The 22,097-nt window shown below is 42.9% G+C and overlaps 1 protein-coding gene and 1 non-coding gene across 2 annotated transcripts in view; both read left to right on the top strand.

Annotated features, from left to right (window-relative positions):
• The first annotated feature begins 14,866 nt into the window (after positions 1 to 14,866).
• BLMH (bleomycin hydrolase) overlaps positions 14,867 to 22,097 on the top strand; it is a 46,707-nt gene continuing 39,476 nt past the window's right edge. Inside the window, exons 1-5 of the mRNA XM_008010936.3 lie at positions 14,867 to 15,090; positions 15,404 to 15,601; positions 18,971 to 19,080; positions 20,541 to 20,682; positions 21,591 to 21,679. Of these exons, the coding sequence (XP_008009127.2) occupies positions 15,078 to 15,090; positions 15,404 to 15,601; positions 18,971 to 19,080; positions 20,541 to 20,682; positions 21,591 to 21,679 (552 nt within the window). The 5' untranslated portion in view covers positions 14,867 to 15,077. The remainder of the gene's footprint in view (positions 15,091 to 15,403; positions 15,602 to 18,970; positions 19,081 to 20,540; positions 20,683 to 21,590; positions 21,680 to 22,097) is intronic.
• LOC119621963 (U6 spliceosomal RNA) lies at positions 20,311 to 20,414 on the top strand. Its single transcript, XR_005238596.2, has one exon. It is a non-coding gene; the product is annotated as a U6 spliceosomal RNA (small nuclear RNA).

Genomic DNA, 22,097 nt, shown 5'->3' with positions numbered 1-22,097 from the left:
TCTTTTTCCTAACTCCATGCTGCCTTTCTTACTTAATGTAAGAAATTCAGAGTTCTGATTGAGGACTTTTAGGGAACAATTTTCTTTCTTTCTTTCTTTCTTTCTTTCTTTCTTTCTTTCTTTCTTTCTTTCTTTCTTTCTTTCCTTCTTTCTTTCTTCTTTCTTTCTTCTTTCTTTCAGGGTAAGATGCATGTTTATCTTTTGTTTTTAGTTTTCATTTGCACTGTAATGTCTTCAGTTTTACTCTTATCTCATGAATCACTCTTGTTGGAACAAGGAAGAAATAAAAATAAACGAAAGAAAAATCAGGTGAGAACAAAAAGTGGAAATTGGATGAAAAAACATTTCAAAGGATATGCACTGGAAAAGGTGGAACTGAGCCACCAACTCCTGCATATTCACTTTGTTTTGTGATTTTTATGCTTTGTTTGTTTGTTTTTTGTTTTTTTTTTAAGCCTCTGGCCAGGTGCGGTGGCTCACGCCTGTAATCCTAGCACTTTGGGAGGCTGAGGCAGGTGGATCACTTGAGGTCAGTAAGTCGAGACCAGCTTGGCCAACATGGTGAAACCCCGTCTCTACTACAAATACAAAAATTAGCCGGGCATGGTGGTGTGTACCTGTAATCCCAGATAATTGGGAGGCTAAGCCAGGAGAATCGCTTGAACCCAGGATGCGGAGGTTGCAGTGAGCTGAGATCATATCACTGCACTCCAGCCTGGGCAACAGAGTGAGACCCTGTCTTAAAAAACAAAAACAAAACAAAACAAAAAAACACCATAATTATTATACTTAAACATTTGCTTCAGATAGTAAAGAATGTAATTCATAAACAAAGGAAGAATTAAAGAAAGCTTTGGTTTTGCATCTTTAAGTAATGCCAGTCTAACAGCATTCCCAGAAGGAAACTGGGATCTAAGGTCTCCAGTGATATTTAATTGTGATTTTCTCTCAAGTCCAATTTCCTCTGTTTCACCTCTGTCACTTTCTCTTCCATTTGCCCTTATTTTCCTTTTATCTTTGTTCCAATCTTTCTGTACTTCAACAAAATTTAGCTTTTGGTGATTGTGGTAGTCACTTTTTAAGGCTGAGTAATGCAAAAAAGCATTTTTAGGGTAGCCCAACCAGGACTTCCTTCTAGATCCTCACAGCGCTGAGGATCAGCACCTTATTTTGTTGCTCTTCACAAGGATCTTCCTTTCTCCCTGGCAGGAGGAAAGAAAAATAAAGACAGTTTCCCTGCATCTTCCAGGATGAGGTCTTAACTCCTCTGTGGGCACTGGTGGCTGTCTACACTCGGCCCCTGCCCTCTCTCTCCCTAGTTCAGCTGTGCTCAGTTTCCAAACAGAGATTTTGTTGTTTTGAGACTTTTAAGGGGCCGGCTGTGGTAGCTCACGCCTGTAATCCCAGCACTTTGGGGGGGCCAAGGCGAGTGGATCACGAGGTCAGGAGATTGAGACCATCCTGACTAACACGGCGAAACCCCGTCTCTGCTAAAAAATACAAAAAACTTAGTCGGGCGTGGTGGCAGGCACCTGTAATCTGAGCTACTCTGGAGGCTGAGGCAGGAGAATGGCGTGAACCCAGGAGGCGGTGAGCCGAGATCACACCACTACTCTCCAGCCTGGGCGACAGAGCAAGACTCCATGTCAGAAAAAAAAAAAGACTTTTGGGACCCAGCACTTTGGGAGCCCGAGGCTGGCGGATCACAAGGTCAGGAGTTTGAGATTGGCCTGGCCAACATAGTGAAACCCCATCTCTACTAAAAGTTTAAAAAATTAGCCGGGCGTGGTGGCAGGCTCCTATAATCCCAGCTACTTGGGAATCTCAGGCAGGAGAATAGCTTGAACCTGGGAGGCAGAGGTTGCTGTGAGCCGAGATCATGCCACTGCACTCCAGCCCAGGGGAGACTCCATCTCAAAAAAAAAAAAAAAAAAAAAAAAAAAAAGATTTTTCCATATTTCCTTTAACTGGAATTCCTTTCCACAGCTATTATCACTTGGCAAACTTTCAACCGGGCAAAACTCAGATGATCTGTCATCTCTTCCAAGAAACTTTCCCTAAAGCTCCCAGGGAGCTTTGACTTAGATATTCCTCCTCCACACTCCACATCACACCATGCAAATCTCTACCACAGCACAAGGGTTAGGGTTAGGGTTAATGTGATCCACCTCCAAAATATGTTCCATATTCATCTGTTTCTTTTCATTGCTACCACTGCCTTTTTTTTTTTTTTTCTGAGATGGAGCCTTGCTATGTCACCCAGAATGGAGTGCAGTGGTGCCATCTCAGATTACTGCAACCTCCACCTCCCAGGTTCAAGCCATTCTCCTGCCTCAGCCTCCCGAATAGCTGCAATTACAGGTACTCGCCAGCACGCCCAGCTAATTTTTAATTTTTGTATTTTTAGTAGAGACAGGATATCCCCCTGTTGGCCTGGCTGGTCTTGAACCCTGGACCTCAAGTGATCCGCCCACCTTGGCCTCCCAAATTGCTGGGATTACAGGTGTGAGCCACTGCGCCCAGCCTTCCTTTCTTTCTTAAGTCACTGCAGTCACAATGACCTTTTAAAGAAGTAATATTTCATATATACAAATACATACATAATATATAAAACTAGGTATAACAAATACTGTAGAATGAACACCCATGTACTCAACACCAGCTTAAGAAATAGGAAACTAGGCTGGGCATTGTGGCTCATGCCTGTAATGCCAGCACTTTGGGAGGCTGAGGTGGGCGGATCACAAGGTCAGGAGTTCAAGACCAGCCTGGCCAACATGGTGAAACCCCATCTCTACTACAAATACAAAATTAGCTGGGCATGATGGCAGGTGCCTGTAATCCCAGCTACTTTGGGAGGCTGAATCAGGAGAATCGCTTAAACCCAGGATGTGGAGGTTGTGGTGAGCCAAGATCGTGCCACTGTACTTCAGCCTGAGTGACAGAATGTGACTCAGTCTCAAAAAAAAATTAAAAAATAGGAAACTATAAATACCTTTGAAGCTCAGTGTCTCCTCCCCAAAGGTAAATACTATCTTGAATTTGGTGTTTAACATTCACTTGTTAAAAAAATATATTTTACCATCTATGTATATATTTCTAAACAATACTTCAGGCCAGGCACAGTGGCTCACACTTGTTATCCCAGCACTTTGGGAGGCCGAGGTGGGCAGATCACGAGGTCAAGAGATCAAGACCATCCTGACCAACATGGTGAAATCCCATCTCTACTAAAAATACAAAAATTAGCTGGGTATGGTGGTACCTGTAGTCCCAGCTACTCCGGAGGCTGAGGCAGGAGAATTGCTTGAACCTAGGAGGCGGAGGTTGCAGCGAGCCAAGATCAAGCCACTCTACTCCAGCCTGGCAACAGAATGAGACTCAGTCTCAAAAAAAACAAAAAATTATTTGACTTTGCTTGTTTTTGAAATTTTGAAAACAGATTTCATGCCATTTGCTCTGCAACGTGATTTTTGTACTCAACATTGCTTCTGAAACTCAACTACTTAGATTTTTACTACTGTGTTATAATATTCCATTATATGACTATGTCACGATTTATACAAATGCCTGTGATGAACTGTTGGATTTTTTTTGAGTTTTTATGCAACCACCAGCAAAGCTAGGATCAACAGTTTTGACCATGACTTCTAGTACATGTATGTAAGAATTTATCTAGGGAAAGAGAAATTACTGTGATAATGAAAATGTTCTAGTTATATGCTCTCCATCCAATGAGGTAGCCTCCAGCCATGTGTGGCTATTAAGCACGTGGAATATAACTATTATAACTGAAAAACTAAATTTTTATTTTACTTAATTTAGATTTAAATAGCCACAAGCATCTAGTGGCTACCATACTGGACAGAATAGCTCGAGAAAATATACACAAGAATAGAGTTGCTAGATTATGGAGTAGGTGTGTCTTCAACTTTACAAAATATTGACAAAAGTTTTCTAAAGTGGTAATATTAATTTATACTTCTATCAGCAGTATACAAGAATTGTCAACATATTTTTTAATGCCTGCTTTAAAATTGTTTGCTTATCTAGGTATAAACTGGGAATAGTCAGAGGTGTTTGAACCAGAGCAACACCATCCGGAATTGGGGCTGTGTAAAATAAGGCTGAGACCTACTGGGTTGCATTCCCAGGAGGTTAGGCACTCAATGACAGGATACAATAGGTCATTGGCACAAGGTACAGGTCACAAAGATCTTGCTGATAAAAGGATATGGTAAAGAAGTCAGCCAAATCCCATCAAATCAAGATGGCAATGAAAGCTACCTCTGGTCATCCTCACTCCTCATTATACATTAATTGTAAAACATTAGCATACTAAAAGACACTCCCACTGGCACCAGTACAGTTTACCAATGTCACAGCAATGTCAAGAAGTTACCCTATATTGGCCAAGCACGGTGGCTCATGCCTGTAATCCCAGCACTTTGGAAGGCCAAGGCAGACAGATCACAATGTCAGGAGTTCAAGACCAGCCTGGTCAACATGGTGAAACCCCGTCTCTACTAAAGAAATACAAAAATTAGCTGGGCATGGTGGTGGGTGCCTGTAATCCCAGCTACTCGGGAGGCTGAAGCAGGAGAATTGCTTGAACCTGGAAGGCGGAGGTTGCAGTGAGCCAAGATCGTGCCACTACACTCCAGCCTGGGCAACAGAGCAAGACTCTGTCTCAAAAAAAAGTTACTCTAAAACAGGGAGGAACCCTCAGTTCCAAGAATCATCCACCCCTTTCCCAGAAAACGAATGAATAATCCATCCCTTGCTTAGCATATAATTAAGAAATAACTATAATTAGTCAAGCAACCCAAATCGCTGTTCTGCCTGTGGAGTAGCCATTCTTTTATTTCTTTGCTTTCTTAATAAACTTGCTTTCACTTTACCGTATGGACTCGCCCTGAATTCCTTCTTGTGCGAGGTCCAAGAACCCTCTCATTGGGCCTGGATCAGGTTCCCTTGCCAGTGAAAGCATCTTATTTGCATTTTAGTTTGTATTTCCATCATCATTGTTTATTTGCCATTTATGCTTTCTTTTTTGTAAAATGTCTGTCTAAGTCTTTTGTCTCCTTTCCTATTGGGTTGTTCGGCTTTTCCTATCGATATTTTGGAGTTCTTTATATATATTTTTGCTTGTTTGATGTGTATATATTTTAATATTATATTTTCCAATTAAATGTGTTACAATTATCCTCAAAGTTGCCCTTAGAAACATAAATCAAATCATGTCTCATTTCTTAAAACTCATTACACTTCAAATAAAACCTAAATTTCTTATGACGATGCAGTGAACATTGTGATTAACTCTCGACACCCATCCCATCTCTGTAGCACTGAGGACAAACAGTACAATTTGGGGAATTGACCAGTGTAGTAAGGACAGGCTTCATCGAGGTAAGGGTAATCCCATCCCCTAACCAATGATTGGTTCAGGAAAAGGCATGTAATCTCCTTTTGGACAACAAAATTCAGGGAGCGATTTGCTGAAAACTTCTGGGAAAGTTGGCCTTCACTCTTAGGAGGGAGTAAGAAAAAGCCAGACTTTTTTCCACTGGACTTGAAAGAGGAAGTGAAACTGCCTTTGCAAAAATTGTAACAATGAGAAAATTATGACAATGAAAAAGATCTGATCTAACAACTCTCCCATATTGCCTTTAACCTCCAAATTATCCTTGTTCATTCCTGGGCTTGGGCCAAGCTAACTTTGGGAGAAACTTACAGTTTCAATGATAATAGCCTTTCCCCAAATTAAACTGCCTTTGTAAAACTAATGAAAGATCACTGTTAGGATTAGAGAAGCCTGGATTCTGCTAAGATCTAGGCGTGAACAATGACCAGCCATTATTACAGAGGTCACAAGATTTGCATCTTTCTCAATTACTCCTACTGATAACATCACTATTGTAGAACATCTGCTATTGTAGAACCTAAGATTGGCCTTTTGAAATGTCTTTTCAGGCTTTTGCGTTTCTGACAACTAGATGGCCTCACCCAGACCCACGACTCTTGAGTCAACTGGTCCTGTGGCCCCACCCAGAAGTAGATTCAGCACACAAGGACTGGGGTTTCCACATCCCTATGATTGTATCCCCAACCAATCAGCTGAACCCATTCTTTTGCCTGCTAAACTGTCTTTGAAAAACCCTAGCCTCTGTGTTTTCAGGGAGGCTGATTTGAGTAATAATAAAGCTGTGGTCTCCTAATTAGCTGGTTCTGTGTGTATTAAGCCTTTTCTCTATTGCAATTCCCCTGTTTTGATAAATTGGCTCTTTCTGGGCAGCAGGCAGAATGAACCCAACGACCTTGTTAAGTGGTGCTTGTTTCTATAAGGCCCTTGCCCTTGCTTTCTCTCACAGAGCCTCACAAAGCCAGATCTTTATTGTCATTCAGTTTCAGAACAAATAGTCACCTCCTTAAAGAGGCCTTTAATGCCACTACTCCCCCTGGACAGTCACTATCACATCATGGTGTTTTATTTTCTTTATGTTACTATTTGAAATAGTGACATATTTTTATATGTCATATATTTGTTTATTGTCTAACTCCCCCACCAGAATGCAAGCACCAGAAGGGAGAAACCTTGTCTATCTGGTTTTCCTGTGTATTTCTGTATCATTTTTATTATTTTTATTTTATTTGTTTATTTTTTTGAGACAGAGTCTCACTCTGTCACCCAGGCTGGAGTGCAGTGGCATGATCTCGGCTCACTGCAAGCTCTGCCGCAAGCTCCGCCTCCCAGGTTCAACGCCATTCTCCTGCCTCAGCCTCCCGAGTAGCTGGGACTACAAGCGCCCGCCACTGCGCCTGGCTAATTTTTTGTATTTTTAGTAGAGATGGGGTTTCACCGTGGTCTCGATCTCCTGACCTCGTGATCCGCCCACCTCAGCCTCCCAAAGTGCTGGGATTACAGACATGAGCCACCGCCCCTAGCCGTATTTCTGTGTCTAATACAGTGCCTGACATGTAATAATGCTCAATGAATTTTTTTTTTCTTTTTTTTTTGAGATGGGGCTTCACCATGTTGGCCAGGCTGGTCTTGAACTTCTGGCCTCAAGTGATCCACCTGCCTTGACCTCCCAAAGTGCTGGGATTACAGGTGTGAGCCACCACACCCAGCCGAATATTTTTTGTATTAATCAAAAAATAATGATTAATTTTGTTGTGTTCATTTTCCCTACTAGATTGAAGCTTCTTGAAGTCAAGGACTAGTCTCCTTCATTTTCTGTATTTCAAGTGCCTAGTACAGTTGCTACCAATCAGTAGGCGTTCAATAAGCAGTTAAATAAATGAATTAAAGAGAGAAATTTGGGGGAAATATAATGTCAACCTATTCCCTTTATGGGAAATATAATTTGAAGTTGATTCTCTCTCATTTTTTTACTGATAGAGGAGGATTTTGTGAGTACAGTCATATCCCCATGAGCAAAAGATGCATACCTTTCAAAGGGCTTCATGGTTTGACTATAAACCATTTTTTCAACCTCATTTCTTACCTCCTATATACATTTATCCCCCGCCATTTACTCTACGCTACTGCCACACCAAATTCTAGAGCAGCCGAATTTTATGAAAGGGATATATTCCTGAAATCTTCATGTAAAATTTAAAACTTCCAAAATCCAAGACTATTTTTCTCATAGCAATAAATGTGAATTTATTGAAGGAAAGATACTATTTTTCCAGCTAAAATGGCTCCGCCATGTGGCACTAGCATAAACAGTTTCTAATTCACTTTACCACCACCAGGTTTGAAAGTATGCAATTTCTGACAAATATTAAATATTACAAAGGTTTCACACCACTTCAAATTTTGTGTATATAATGAAGTACTATTAACGGTTTATAATGAATGATTCCAAATTTGCATATCTCAAATGCTCATAAAACTCAACCAAACTTTCTCATTGTTCTTGAATCAGACTCAAGGCCATTCATGCTTCTACCTTTGCATGTGCTGTTTCCTCTGCCCAGAATGCTCTGTGAAGTGCTAGCACCTAGAGCAGTGACTAGCAGAAATGTTATATCCAGAGGTGAGAATAATGTGGGTGTAAACATCAAGAACATTGGATCAACATTCAAGAACATTGGATCATGTTTCAAAAAAACCCCAGACATAATCTACAACTAATGTTGAATACGCTGAAACATTTAAAACCTGAATCTAAAGTTCTCTGGGCTTAAGGAGGGGTCACAGGGTTGGGTTAAGCCCACATGGAGTTTAGGAGTGGCAGGGAAGGTGGAAGTCAGAAAGCCGCCAGTTCTCCTGGACTCAGATGGGTGCATGCCACATTCTGAAGAAAAATTATAGTGAAGAGATATAGGCTCCTTTGGGCCCCCAAAGCCCCAGGATCCAGTATCTCAAAGTTTTGGCAGGGTCAGCACCTGCTGGCTTTGCTCATCTTAGGGAGGCGGGAATTACAAGGATAAGAATGGGGATGATAGTGGAAAGGGAGAAATAATTTTCCCAAACTCCACCCAGGTCATTCTAAATCAGGGGTTGAAAACATAAATATCCATAGGCAATAAATGTAACACTTTTTTTTTCCTCTTTTGATGCAGAAATTACTATCACGGGAAAACAACAGTATTTTTTTTCTTTTTTTCTTCTTTTTTTGACAGGGTTCGGTTCTGTTGCCCAGGCTGGGGTGCAGTGGTGCAATCTCTGCTCACTATAACCTCTGCTTCCCAGGCTCAAACCATTCTCCCACCTCAGTCTACCAAGTAGCTGGGACTATAGATACACACTACCACCACCTGGCTAATGTTTGTATTTTTGGTAGAGACGGGTTTTGACACAGGATTTTTCTCAGCCACTTTGCCAGCCAGAGACCTCTGGCCAGTGATGCCCCTGCCCAGGCCTCGCTTGGCACTGGGTTTGTTGCAGGAGACACTCAGCCTACTCGGCCCATAGGCCGTGCCTGATTTGTGCTCCAGCACAGATCCCACAGGCACCACAACTGCACGCTCAGCCCCCAGTGGGAAGGGATGTGTGGGCGAGCGAGTGCAGGGTCTGGCCAGTAGCTCCAAGTGCTGGCATAGGAGCAGGCTCCATGTGGTGCCCGTGGTTGAACCACGCCTGTTGCAAGAGACTCCTGTGGTGGACTCTGGCATCCAGGTGAGGGGAACGTGGTGGTGTCCAAACAGGGAAGCCTGTGACCCTGAAGCCCCAAAAGAGTGTGTTACAACACGCTAACAGCTCTTTTAGTCTGGAGTTAACCATTCTGTCAGTCCCACTGCCCTGCTCTAGCCTATGGCTCTGGGGTTGGCTCAGCCCTGCCATAGTGTGGGGCAGCTGCCAGGTGCCAATGTGGGGTGGAGGGCTACAGTGTTATTGCCTTTTTGTATTTGCATTCAGCAGGGTCCTGAGTTTTTGTCCCACATCCAAGAATGAGACTACGCTGACAATCAAAGGGTGAGAAGGATGGAGAAGAGTTTTATTGAGCGATGAAAACCTCTCACTAGAGAGGGAATGCGAGAATGGTCCCCCACCTGAAGTTGGGTGGTCTCTCTCCCAGGGTGGCTGGGTCCAGGGCTTTTATGGGCTCAGAATAGGGCAGTGTGTGCTGATTGGTTTGTGGGTATGGCAAAAAGGCTAAAACAAAGGCACAACAGTGTAAAAAATCAATTAGGGAAGGGTAGGTATATGTAAATTATTGGAAGGATGGGGTTCAGTCAGAGGAAAGCACGCCAAACAGGAAGAGGGGTTCTCAATTCAGTCCATGGATTTATCCAAAACTTGTAGCTTGGCTTTCAGGCTTTAAACTGTCTTTGGCTTGAAGGTGGGATTTTGCTGGGGACCCGCCCCTATCTACTTAGGCATTTGACTACCTCCTGTTGCTATCAGTTTCACCATGTTGCCCAGGCTGTTCTTAAACTCCTGGATTCGAGTGATCTGCCTCCTTGACCTCCCAAAATGCTAGGCATGAACCACTGCACCCAGTCAAAACAATAATATTTTAAAGAGAAGCCAGCTACCCGGATTTGTATCCAAAACTTCCCAATTATACATATTGTCTCAAAAAAAATTTTCTTTGAGACAGGGTCTTGCTCTGTCATCCAGGCTGGAGGGCAGTGGCGTGATCATGACTCACTGCAGCCTCAACCTCCCAAACTCAAGCAACCTTCCCATCTCAGACTGCCAGGTAGCTGGGACTAAGGTACACACTATCACACTGACTAATTTTTGTATTTTTTATAGACACAGGGTTTTGCCATGCCATGTTGCTCAGGCTGATCTCCAACTCCTGAGCATTCTGCCTGCCTCAGCCTCCCAAAGTGCTGGGATTCCAGGCGTGAGCCATTACCCCGGCCAGCTCAAAAATTTTAAATTACCATGCAGGCCGAACAAAATGTCTCAAAGCTGAATTTGCTCCAATAGGCTACCAGTGTGTGAACTCTAAAGTTGACTATCACGTCTGGTGAAATATAAGAAGGCTTCCTAACCAAGGCAAATCTTGGAGTTAGTGGGACAACACTTAAGTATGAATGAGTTTCATAGAATTGGAGAATGTTTGTGTTAGATTCTAGCGTAGGCTTCCATTCAACATAAAAACCTGGTCTTTTCTATCGAAATAGAAGTAGTTGCGGCCAGGCACAGTGGCTCACGCCTATAATCCCAGCACTTTGGGAGGCTGAGGTGAGCGGATCACCTGAGGTCAGGAGTTTGAAACCAGCCTGGTCAACATGGTGAAACCCCTTCTCTACTAAAAATACAAAAATTAACTGGGTGTGGTGGCCAGGCGCCTGTAATCCCAGCTACTTGGGAGGCTGAAGCAGGAGAATTGCTTGAACCTGGGAGGCAGAGATTGCAGTGAGCCGCGATCACGCCATTGCATTCCAGTCTGGGAGACAAGAGCGAGACTTCATCTCAAAAAAAAAAAAGTAGTAGTTGACAAACACATGTTGAAGATTGGTGGACAGCAAAGGAGAAGACCTACAGGGTGGGCAATCAATTTGCCTTGAGACTGGCCTTGTTTGCTTTAACTTGGTAGAGTGGTGTGGAAGCAACAGGCAGAAGGCATGTCTGCTGTGGCAGATGGTGCTGCCTCACAGGATTTATAAAGATTTTCTTTTCTTTCTTTTTAGAGACAGCTGAGTATAGCAGTGTGATCATAGCTCACTGCACCCTCAAACTCCTGAGCTCAAGTGATCTTCCCATCTCAGCTTCCTGGGTAGCTAGGTCTAAAAGTGTCTGCCACCACATTCAGCTAATTTGTTTCTAAAATTTTTTCTTTCTTTCTTTCTTTTTTTGTAGTGGTGGGGTTTCACTATGTTGCCCAGGCTGGTCTTCAACTCCTGGCCTTTAACTTGAGGCAGGAATCCTCCCACTTCAGCCTCCCAAAGTGCTGGGATTACAGGCAATATTTTGTTTTTTAATATTATGGACTTCATACTAGAATTGTTTCTGGTTGCCTTGTCCCGTGAGGTGTCACTGGGCTGTACAACATCTCTTCTGGCTGGAATAAGAGGGCCAGAACATAAGAATTTTCTTCTTGGAGAAATTGTCTTCCTGGGTGGGGCATTTGGGGGCAACCCACTGGGAAACCAGTTTTATTCTGTACCTCCTCACCATGCCCACATGGGGGCTGAGTGCATGGGTGTGAATTGCTGGGTGGAAATCTGGTAATAAAGGTGCCACCCTGATGATGAGGACAGAGCAGGATGCTGGCAAAGAGATGATGATAGAAATCTCTGGGCATGGGGTGGAGAAATGTAATCGCCAGCATGGAAAGGGTGGCAATAGCTGTAAAACTGGTCCCCTCCACCTTCCCCAGTGATTCCATCTCCTCCTGAGCTCTTACTCTTGCACTTGTATCCTCTCTGACGTATATTTAATCTCTCATCTGTACTGATTCCTTCCTTTCATCCTCCGTAGACATAAATTTACCCTTTCTCCCCAAAGAGCTTCCCTAATATTTACCTTCCTCTCAACTCACTACAATGTGGCTTCTGCCCACCCTTCCCCTCCACTAAAACTGCCCTCTCTAAGGTTGCCTGCAACCCAGTTGCCAAAACCAATCTTAAACTTGACTTTCTGCAGCTTTTAGTTCAATTCACTGTCCTCGCCTTGCCTTCCTGGGATTCCAGGACGTAACTCCCCAGGTCTCCTACTTCTCTCACTGCTCTATTTCTGCTGGCTCCTCTGTTTTCATCCATACTTTAAACATTATCATTTTCAGAGCTAATGCTACCCCCATATGGTATCCTTATAAGAAGTCGTGAAAGGGGCCGGGCGCGGTGGCTCACGCCTTTAATTCCAGCACTTTGGGAGGCCGAGGTGGGCGGATCACGAGGTCAGGGGTTCAAGACCAGCCTGGCCAACATGGTGAAACCCCATCTCCCTTAAAAATACAAAAATTAGCCGGGTATAGTGGTGCGTGTCTGTAATCCCAGCTACTCAGGAGGCTGAGGCAGGAGAATTGCTTGAACCCAGGAGGTGGAGGTTGCGGTGAGCCGAGATTACACAGCGAGACTCTGTCTCAAAAAAAAAAAAAAAAGAAAGAAAGTAGTGAAAGGTACATCATACTCTGTGCACAGCCTTGGCCAGGGTGCATGGCTTGGCAAGCAGAACCTGGACTGCATTTTAGTCTCTACTCACCACACTCAGCCTAGTGCCCTTGTGCCATGAACACCCTGTGCCACTGCACCTTGCAGCCCAGGGCACTATCTGTGGTCTTCATCTCTTTCTCGCTCTATCCTCTTTCTCTCTGTAACCCTGCTGACTTTCATGGTTCCAACTTGAACTTATGTGTCTCACCTAATCTCTAGGTATCTTTTCATCTACCTCCTGAACTTCTCTTCCTGGGTGTCCTGTGGGCATCCTAATTTTGCTATAGCCCAAACTCAGTTCAGATCTGCACACTTGCAAATATGCAAATATGCCTATTTTTCTGTATGCCCTCTCTTGGTTAATGATACCACCTTCCATCTTCTTATTCAGCTGAAAACCTCAAGATTATCGATGCCTCTTTCCGTTCTGCAATTTAAGGCTTTTGTCCTCTCCCAAGTTCACTACTGGAAGAACCTTCTAAGCAGTTTCCCTATCTCCAGAGCCTCTCCCCTCCAAATCACTCTCCCCGCTGCCACCAGGTTTCTTTTTTTACACGGACTTCAGCATGTTTTTCCTTTGTTTCAAAACCCATTTTGTCTTCTAATTAACCATAAGATAAAGTCTAGATGCTCAGGCATTGCACATAAAACCCTTTATATCTTGGCCCGAACTCACACTTTTCCAGTCCTACACCTTGCCTCTGCTCCCAACACATGCCTTGCTCTTAGCCACATCCGATTATGATGCACCCTTTCTCGAACATGATTTTATTCTCTGTGCCTTCGCTGGTGCCTTGAACGCCCTTCTCCTGTTCTTTGACTTGTAAAAATCTCATCCACTCTTCAAGATCACGCTCTCTTGTCACTTCTATTTTCAGGCACCCTTTGGCCCTAATTGATGGTGCTCTCCTCATTGCTTCTACAGTCTACAGCGCTATTGGTATGCTACTACAGAGAGTCTAAAAGTTGTTTTGCATTTCTTTCCTACTACACTGAGCTTCTTAAGGGCAAGATTAAGTTTTGTTCTTCTCTATGTCATCAGTAGTTTGTCCAGTGCATAGTACATGTTAGATATTGAATAAAAATTTATTATTTGAATTGGACAGGATGCTTGAACATCATTTTGTGAAAAGACCAGTGATTTCTTTCTGTATAATTTTCAGCCTTTTCTTTTTCAGATATTGAAAGAACCTCAGAATATGATGGTTGATGGGCCCACTTAAAATAGTTGCTATGTTATAGCCCCAATTTTTAGCTGAGTCTCTCTAGGGACATAGAAACTGTGCTTTCTTGAATGACTGGTGCCTCAGTATGGATTTTTCCAGATATCAGAGCTCCTTAGAACTGCGATGATTTTCAACCTAAGAAGACCTAGATTCTAGGTTCCACACACACACACACACACACAACCTTATTGTTTTGAATAGCAGATACAGGGTTTCAGTGTTTTTGTTTTACCCTCTTTGGGTTCTAGCCCAACATCTTACTAAAGGCTGAGATTTCAGGGCATGAAAAACGGAATCAACAAAAACAAGGTTTTCTACAATCTCAAAACTTTGGGAAACTGTTATCTTGAAAGCCTAGAGGGGGAAGCATCAGTTAGTTTTGTAGAGAACTCGGCAAAACAATATTGAGGCATAAGGCTAGCCTTTGTCATCCTCCTGGGTTAAACCCAACGGGACATGCTGGACTATACAGGAGACACTCGTGAACTCCGTGAAGACCAAATGGGTAGCGTTCTTGATGTCTATTTGTAAAACTCTGGTAATAGCTTTGGAGTGGGTGGGAAAGAGCTTGGTTCCAATTTCCCCTCAAAGACAATTAATTTGCTTCTGACGAGAATCCAAGCAACCAGTTGCCATTGAGAATGCAGTGATTGGTCAGCAAACGAAGCCTATAGGAAGAGCCTTCGGGTGCATTCCTTGTGACCCGTCCTAAGCCTGATGCTTAATTATGGGACCTCTCAGCTCCCCCCTCCCGCCTCGAGCTCCCTTTTGGCTTTTCACAAGGATTCCTGGGGACGATTCCCCGATGCTAGAGCACTTGGGGTCTGGGCCCGTAGGGAACACGTCAGCCTCCCTCCCCGGAGCGGGCCTGATACCGACAGGGCGCCCGCGCGGCCCGGAGGCGGGAACCCAGGTGGCGAGGGCTCCGGCACCGCCCTGCCTCGCAGAGCAACTGTGCTGTAGTGCGCGGGGGCAGGCGCGGCCTCGGGCCCCCGGCACTGGCTGACCCAGCGCGTCAGCTAGGCCGCCCCCGTCGGCCCTCCCCCGGGCGGGGCCAACCCCGACGGCGCTGAGTCAGCAACGCGAGGGGGGAGTTTTGTCCCTCCGCGGACCCCGTTTCTCCCGGCCTCAGCCTCCCCGCCGCCACCGCCAGGCCGGTTTCCTTTTTCCGGCGCTCCGGGTGCGAGAGGCAGGTCCGGCGCTTTAGGCAGGGAGCCGCAGCGCAACCCCGGCGCTCGCCCGAGGACCCTGGAAGCTACCGTTACGCCGCCGGGCAGCGTGGGCGCCATGAGCTGCGCGGGTGAGGTGCCGCCGTCCCCCGCCGAGGCCCCGCCGCGGTCCTCTCTGGAGGAGCTCCGCGGTCCCCGTGAGGCCCGGCGGCGGGGAAGGCCGGGGGCTGGGACCCTGGGCGATGGCGGGGAGGGAGCTTTCGGGGCGAGCTGGAGCGGCCTGGAGGGAGACAGCGCCTTGGAGGAGGATGCAGCTGATGGGCTTCGCCGCTGCAGCGGGCATCCCAGGATGCGCCTACGAAGTTAGATCCGGGACGCGGGAGCCCCAGATCAGCCCTATTCCCCCTCTTTTTGGCGTTAAAATCCCGTTTGGTCTCCCAACAGGACTGAATTCGGAGAAGGTAGCTGCTCTGATACAGAAACTGAATTCTGACTCCCAGTTCGTACTTGCCCAGAATGTCGGGACCACCCACGACCTGCTGGACATCTGTCTGAAGCGGGCCACGGTGCAGCGCGCGCAGCATGTGTTCCAGCACGCGGTGTCCCAGGAGGGCAAGCCAGTCACCAACCAGAAGAGCTCAGGTGCGGGCTTCAACTTCTCCCATACTTTCCTTGACCTTCCTGACAGCGTCCCATTTTGGTGTCTTACTTAAGAGTGGTCTTAAATTTGTACTGAAAGAAGTGGTTGTAAATTCTTAGAGAGTGAGGCACAGGTACAGGCAGGTCTAAGAACATTACCCATGTGGTTTGTTTTGGTGTTCTGTGGCTTGTTAGCACATGTGGTTAGAATACTAAAGTGACATGTCCACGAGTATACGTTTGAGTGTAATTGACTATATTATGTTCCGATGTTTTGTGGTTTGTAGCCCATGTCTTGGAGATATATGGTTTTGGTCACAAAACAGAATATGTGAAAAGGTTCATATCCTTGGAGGACTCCCCAGAAATGCCCTGGAGGCCCTATACTATGACATAGAAAAGATACAATGTAATTACATTAAAATGTCATCAGATGTTACTTTTAAATTTGCTTCTTGGTTACAGTTGAAGCTAATGTGCTGATGGGCTCAGTTCCCACCAGTAGATCAATTTGTAATACAGGAAAAAGTTCTATTCTCATGCCTTACTAATCAAGAAGTCTCGTTTTGCTATCTGCTTTCTAGCAGCACTCTCAGAAAAAAACAGGTATAGGGAAAGATTGGATATCCAACAATCTAAATAAGGAGCACATTCTCACAACAAAATTGTACTAAAAGGATTTTTTTAAAGTCTTTATCTGCTTGAAAACGACCCCCAGACTATCTATATGGACAGGAAGCACATCAGTGCTTGTTTAGAGTCGGTCAGAACTCACAAAGCACACATTTAACTTGAGTACATTTTATTGTATGTACATTTTACCTGAATAAAGTTGATTTTTTAAATGTTAAGGAAAAAATCAAGACCTTACAATAATTAATGTTTTGCTCTAGAAGAAAGTGCTTGGAGTGTTATGGGCTCTCAGGCTACAGATGATCCAGTTAGTAATGTCACAGTGGTCCTACATAGTTTAGATTGCAGTGACTTGTTAGGGAACAGGTCAGGTCTTACACATTTTGCAGTGTCACTTTTATACACAAAAGATCCAAATAGCATGTGAGCTATGTAGTTTATTTTCATGCAGTTTTCACATCACCAGTGCATCCAGATCCCTTCTACTAGAAATATATAGCATATAGAAGAGAGGTGACATACAGGTAAATCTAAGGTAAAGACTAATAGTAAGGCACTGGTGACTTTCAAAAAGCACTGTAGTTAACTAGAGTTTTCTTCTTGTTACAAAATTATTTTTGTTTAATGTAGAATATTTGCAAATACCAAGTGAATATTTTTCCTGTGTATTTGTCAGGTCTGTGTGTGTGTGTGTGTGTGTGTGTGTGTAATGTGGATTGATACCTTATGCATTGTTATGTAAGCTACCTATCTTTTTCACTTACCAATATATTATAAACGTATTTTCATATTAGTAAAAAAGTTATACCCAATACAAGTCAAAGTTTTTCCCTCAGAATTTTCCTTCAGAAAAGAGATAATTTCCCTGTATTTAAGACCTTAAAGGATTTTTCTAATGGGCGCTCTCAGTTAATTTATTTTGAAGTAGAGTACAATTTGGAGAAGACGTTACTCTGAAAAACCTCGGATGCATACTACCTTTGCATGCTTATATAGATCCTTTGATTGAATCAGCTTTTTTTAAAAGGTGACAAATTAGAATAATTGATGTTGCATATCATTGTAAATAGACCTTTTAAAGATCATTTAAGTCAGAACAGGAAGTGGTGACATGGAGTTTGTGATTATACACATACAGGACAAAGGAAGAATCTGATTATATAGTTGATGCTTGGCATAGAATTTTCAGGGACAGCATCATGCATGGATTCAAAACATTGACTCAAACATACTAGAGGAAGAGAGGTGACGTGTGCTGACTGAAAGGGTGGATCTAATGATGGCACAGACACTGATGGCTAGGTACATGTGAAGAGTATGAATCAGTGTGGAAATGAAATGTGAAGTAGGAAAAACAGTACTTCTAAATCAATTTATGTTAACATGATTTTAAGTATATATTTAAATTTATAAAATATTGACTGGGTGCTGTGGCTCATGCCTGTAATCCTAGCACTCTGGGTGACTGAGGCAGATGGATCACTTGAGGTCAAGAGTTCGAGACCAACCTTGCCAACATGGCAAAACCCTGGCTCTACTAAAAGTACAGAAATTAGGTGGGTGTGGTGGCACGCATCTGTAATTCCAGCTACTCAGGAGGCTGAGACATGAGAATCAGGAGGCGAAGTTTGCAGCGAGCTGAGATTGCACCACTGCACTACAGCCTGAGTGACAGAGTGAGACTCTCTCCTAAAAAAAATTTATTAAAATATTATGGGTAGACAATTTACTATTCATACATGTTTCGAAGTGTTTATAAAATCCAGTTAGGGAAATATCTCCACTTTTTTGGCTTATTGCTGGGAGAATGGAGTATTGACTTATGTTAAGGTCAGCCTATACCGAAGCATATACAATCACCCTATATTGAAGCATATTGGAACGCATATTCCAGATTAAAGGGTAGAGGCTTTTTATTTTTTATTTATTTTTTGAGACAGAGTCTCCCTCTGTCACCCAGGCTGGAGTACAGTGGCACCATCTCAGCTCACTGCAACATCTGCTTCCTGGGTTCAAGTGATTCTCCTGCCTCAGCCTCCTGAGTAGCTGGGATTACTGGTGCTCGCCACCATGCCCGGCTAATTTTTGTATTTTTAATAGAGACAGGGTTTCACTGTGTTGGCCAGGCTGGTCTCGAACTCCTGACCTCAGGTGATCCACCCACCTCGGCCTCCCAGAGTGCTGAGATTACAGGCATGAGCCACCGCCGGATGGGTAGGGACTTTTTAAAGCTTTTGCTAGGTGTTGCCAAATTGCATTCAGGTATTTTATACCTATTTAGATTCCTATCAAGATTGATAATGATGCTTATTTCCCCAAATGAAATATAAGAAATGATCTTTCCCCACTTAACAGGTATCTTATCATTAACTTTTAAAACTGCTTCTTTGTCATTTGTATCTTTTTTGGCCACTGAATGATCTATTTGTGGTCTCTGTTCACAGTTTTCTAGCTATGTTTCTTTTTCTAATGTGATTTTCTTGGGTGATAGGTAATGGATTCTTTATTTGATATGTAAAGAGTGTTTTTGTGTTAAAGATATTAAACCTTTGCATATATATTGCTAATGATAATTACCACCTTTCTTGTTTTGTTTTATTTTTAATTTTTCTGCTTTTGCTGATTTGCTCTTTCTGAATTGTCCAGATCTTGTGATGAGTTCATTGGTGGGAAATAACAGTTGGAGCAGTGCAGTCTATGTGAACCCTCATAATTTCTTGATGTGCTTTCTTGTTTCAGGGCGATGCTGGATCTTTTCTTGTCTGAATGTTATGAGGCTTCCATTCATGAAAAAATTAAATATTGAAGAATTTGAGTTTAGTCAATCTTACCTCTTTTTTTGGGACAAGGTATGGGACGGATCTGGCAAGATTCTTTTTGTATTGATTTCGGCCTTGGTAGAGACTGCCTCTTCATTTGTTGCTTTTCCATTTATACCCTGCCCTTTCATAATGGGTGAGACACCTTTTATTCTGACTTCCAGAGTATCAAAAGTTGACTCTTTCAAAGGCAAGAACTGTTTTTGGTTGGTAGGTGGCTATTTTTTGCAATGAGATAAGTTTACTGACTCATCTTACTTGCTTGTCTATTTAAAATTTTAAATTTTATATTCAATATTCAATTCAGTGTATCTCCCTTTTTAACGTCTTTTTAGGTTATTTGTTCTTTTCTAGGACCTAATTTCCCTTCTCAAGTACTTGTCTGAAAAACAGTAAATAATGTTATTTCATTGTTTATTTATTTATGTATTTATTTATTTTTTGAGACCGTCTCACCCTGCCACCTGGGCTAGAGGACTGTGGCACAATCTCAGCTCACTGTAACCTCTGCCTCCCGGGTTCAAGTCGTCCTCTGAACTCAACCTCCCAAGTAGCTGGAATCACAGGCACATGCCACCATGCCCAGCTAATTTTTGTATTTTTAGTAGAGACAGGGCATTTCACCATGTTGGCCAGACTGGTTTCGAACTCCTGACCTCAAGTGATCTGCCTGCCTTGGCCTCCCAAAGTGCTGGGATTACAGGTGTGAGCCACCACTCCTGGCCATATTCCATTTCCTAATCTTCAAAATGTATATTACTGGCCTGGTTTAGTGGCTCATGCTTGTAATCCCAGCACTTTGGGAGGCTGAGGTGAGAGGATTACTTGAGCCCAGGAATTCGAGACCAGTCTGGACGTGGCAAAACCCTGTCTCTACAAAAAATGCAAAAATTAGCCAGGTGTGGTGGTGCACACCTGTCCCCCCAGCTACTTGGGAGGCTGAGGTAGGAGGATTGCTTGAGCCCAGGAGGTTGAGGCTGCAGTGAGATTGTACCACTGCACTCCAGTCTAGGCAACAGAGCATGACCCTGTCTAAAAATAAATAAATAAACAAAATATATATTACATAGGTGCTCATTAAATGTTTATTGATTAAAGACGTTAGATATCAGGTTTTGTTTTAGCATTGAAATGTAAACACTGTACACATATACGCAATATATTGGAATACATATACAAGTATAAGAAACTTCACATATTCTGATGAAGTCAGATACTGATGTTTATTTACCAATTTTAGTTTAAAAATACTTATGGTTCTTGTTTCAGCATCACAAATACCCCAAACTGGAGTGATACAGAAAAGATTAGCATGACCTCTATACCAGGATGACATGTAAATTCACGAAGGGTTCATGTTTTTAAAAATAAAACAAAAAACTATTATGTTGATTCCATGGTAATTCCAAGACTCCCATTCTGTTGATAATGCCAATAAAATGACTAACTCTTTTTTCTTTTAATTTTATTTAACTTTCTTTACTCTTTAGGTTGAGCGCTGTTATTTCTTCTTGAACGCTTTTGTGGACACAGCCCAGAGAAAGGAGCCTGAGGATGGGAGGCTGGTGCAGTTTTTGCTTATGAACCCTGCAAATGATGGTGGCCAATGGGATATGCTTGTCAATATTGTTGGTAAAAGTTCTTTCTTTAATGGAACTGAAACTCAGCGTGATTAAGTAAGCCTGTAGTTAGACATGGGCCATTTCTTGTGGTGGTTATGTACAGAGTAGAACTGGTCTCTATTAAGGATATATCGTTATTTCTAAGAACCTTTAGTTCACATTCTCACCTATAAAGTGCCTTTCTTAAATGAGGAATAAGGAGAAAGCTACTGTGAAGGATGGGTTGGAGAAGAAAAGGTAGTATTAAGTAGAACTAATTTTCCATGAAAAAATTGTTTTCTTCTCCATTGATGTAATCAGGAAACACGTGAAAACTGTAGCTGTTTTAAAATGTCTTCAAAACATCTTTTGGGGAAATATCATGCTGAGCACTTCACAAAAGTATGATAGATACACTTCATCTTGACCAAAAGCCTGAGAAGTGACAAAGCATAGTAGATAAAAAGAATAGAATTAATTCTAACATAGACAGATAAATATGCACATTAAAAACCTACTTAGGCTGAGTAAGGTGGCTCAGGCATGTAATCATAGCACTTTGGGAGACAAGGGCAGGAGAATTGCTCAAGCCCAGGAGTTCAGTACCAGCCTAGGTAACATAGTGGGACCCTGTCTCTACAGAAAATAAAAAAATTAGCTGCACATGGTATCATGCGCCATAGTTGTGCTACTCAGGAGGCCAAGCCTGGGAGTTCAAGGCTGCAGTGGGCCAGGATTGTGTCACAGCACTCCAGTCTGAGTGACAGAGCAAAACTCTGTTTAAAAAAAAAAAAAAAAAAAACCCTGCTTAATAATATGAAGTATAAGATTTTCTGAATTAAGCCAGCAAAATATGGCCTATTTTTTTAAACAATCACTATTTTTGCCAGGGTTTCTAATCTTTTACCTTATTTAACACTGGAATTTGTTTTCTTTTAGAAAAATATGGTGTTATCCCTAAGAAATGCTTTCCTGAATCTTATACAACAGAGGCAACCAGAAGGATGAATGATATTCTGAATCACAAGGTACAATATATGAAGCAGGGTTGGATTGAGTTTAGTGTACTTTCCTTAAAACTTACTTTTTAGAAGGGGTTCCTGGGTATTTCAGTGTATACCGTTTGTGTACAAGATAACTACTGATGTCAATGTCTGTCAAAAGCAATGTAGCTACATAATAACTTTAAAAATAATTAATATTAGAGGGTTTTTGCTTTTAAAAAACTTCCACTTTTATTTCTGTTGATGTTAATATCTTCTTAGGGGGATAGTTAGGAAATAAAGTCCCATGTCCAATTAATACTGGCCGCAAGCGCTCAGGATGCTGTGTCTCTCACTTGGTTCTAGTGGAGGTGGGCTAGGACTGCTTTATGTGCTAGTCAAACCAAAAGAACTATTCGCAAGCTTCCCTTAAAGAGTGTGCTGTGTTCTGAGACTTCCCCAG

The sequence above is a fragment of the Chlorocebus sabaeus genome, chromosome 16 (assembly GCF_047675955.1).
Source record: "Chlorocebus sabaeus isolate Y175 chromosome 16, mChlSab1.0.hap1, whole genome shotgun sequence".
Taxonomy (NCBI): Eukaryota; Metazoa; Chordata; class Mammalia; order Primates; family Cercopithecidae; genus Chlorocebus; species Chlorocebus sabaeus.
Note: the sequence above shows the minus strand (reverse complement) of the source record. Positions and strands in the feature narration are given on the sequence as shown.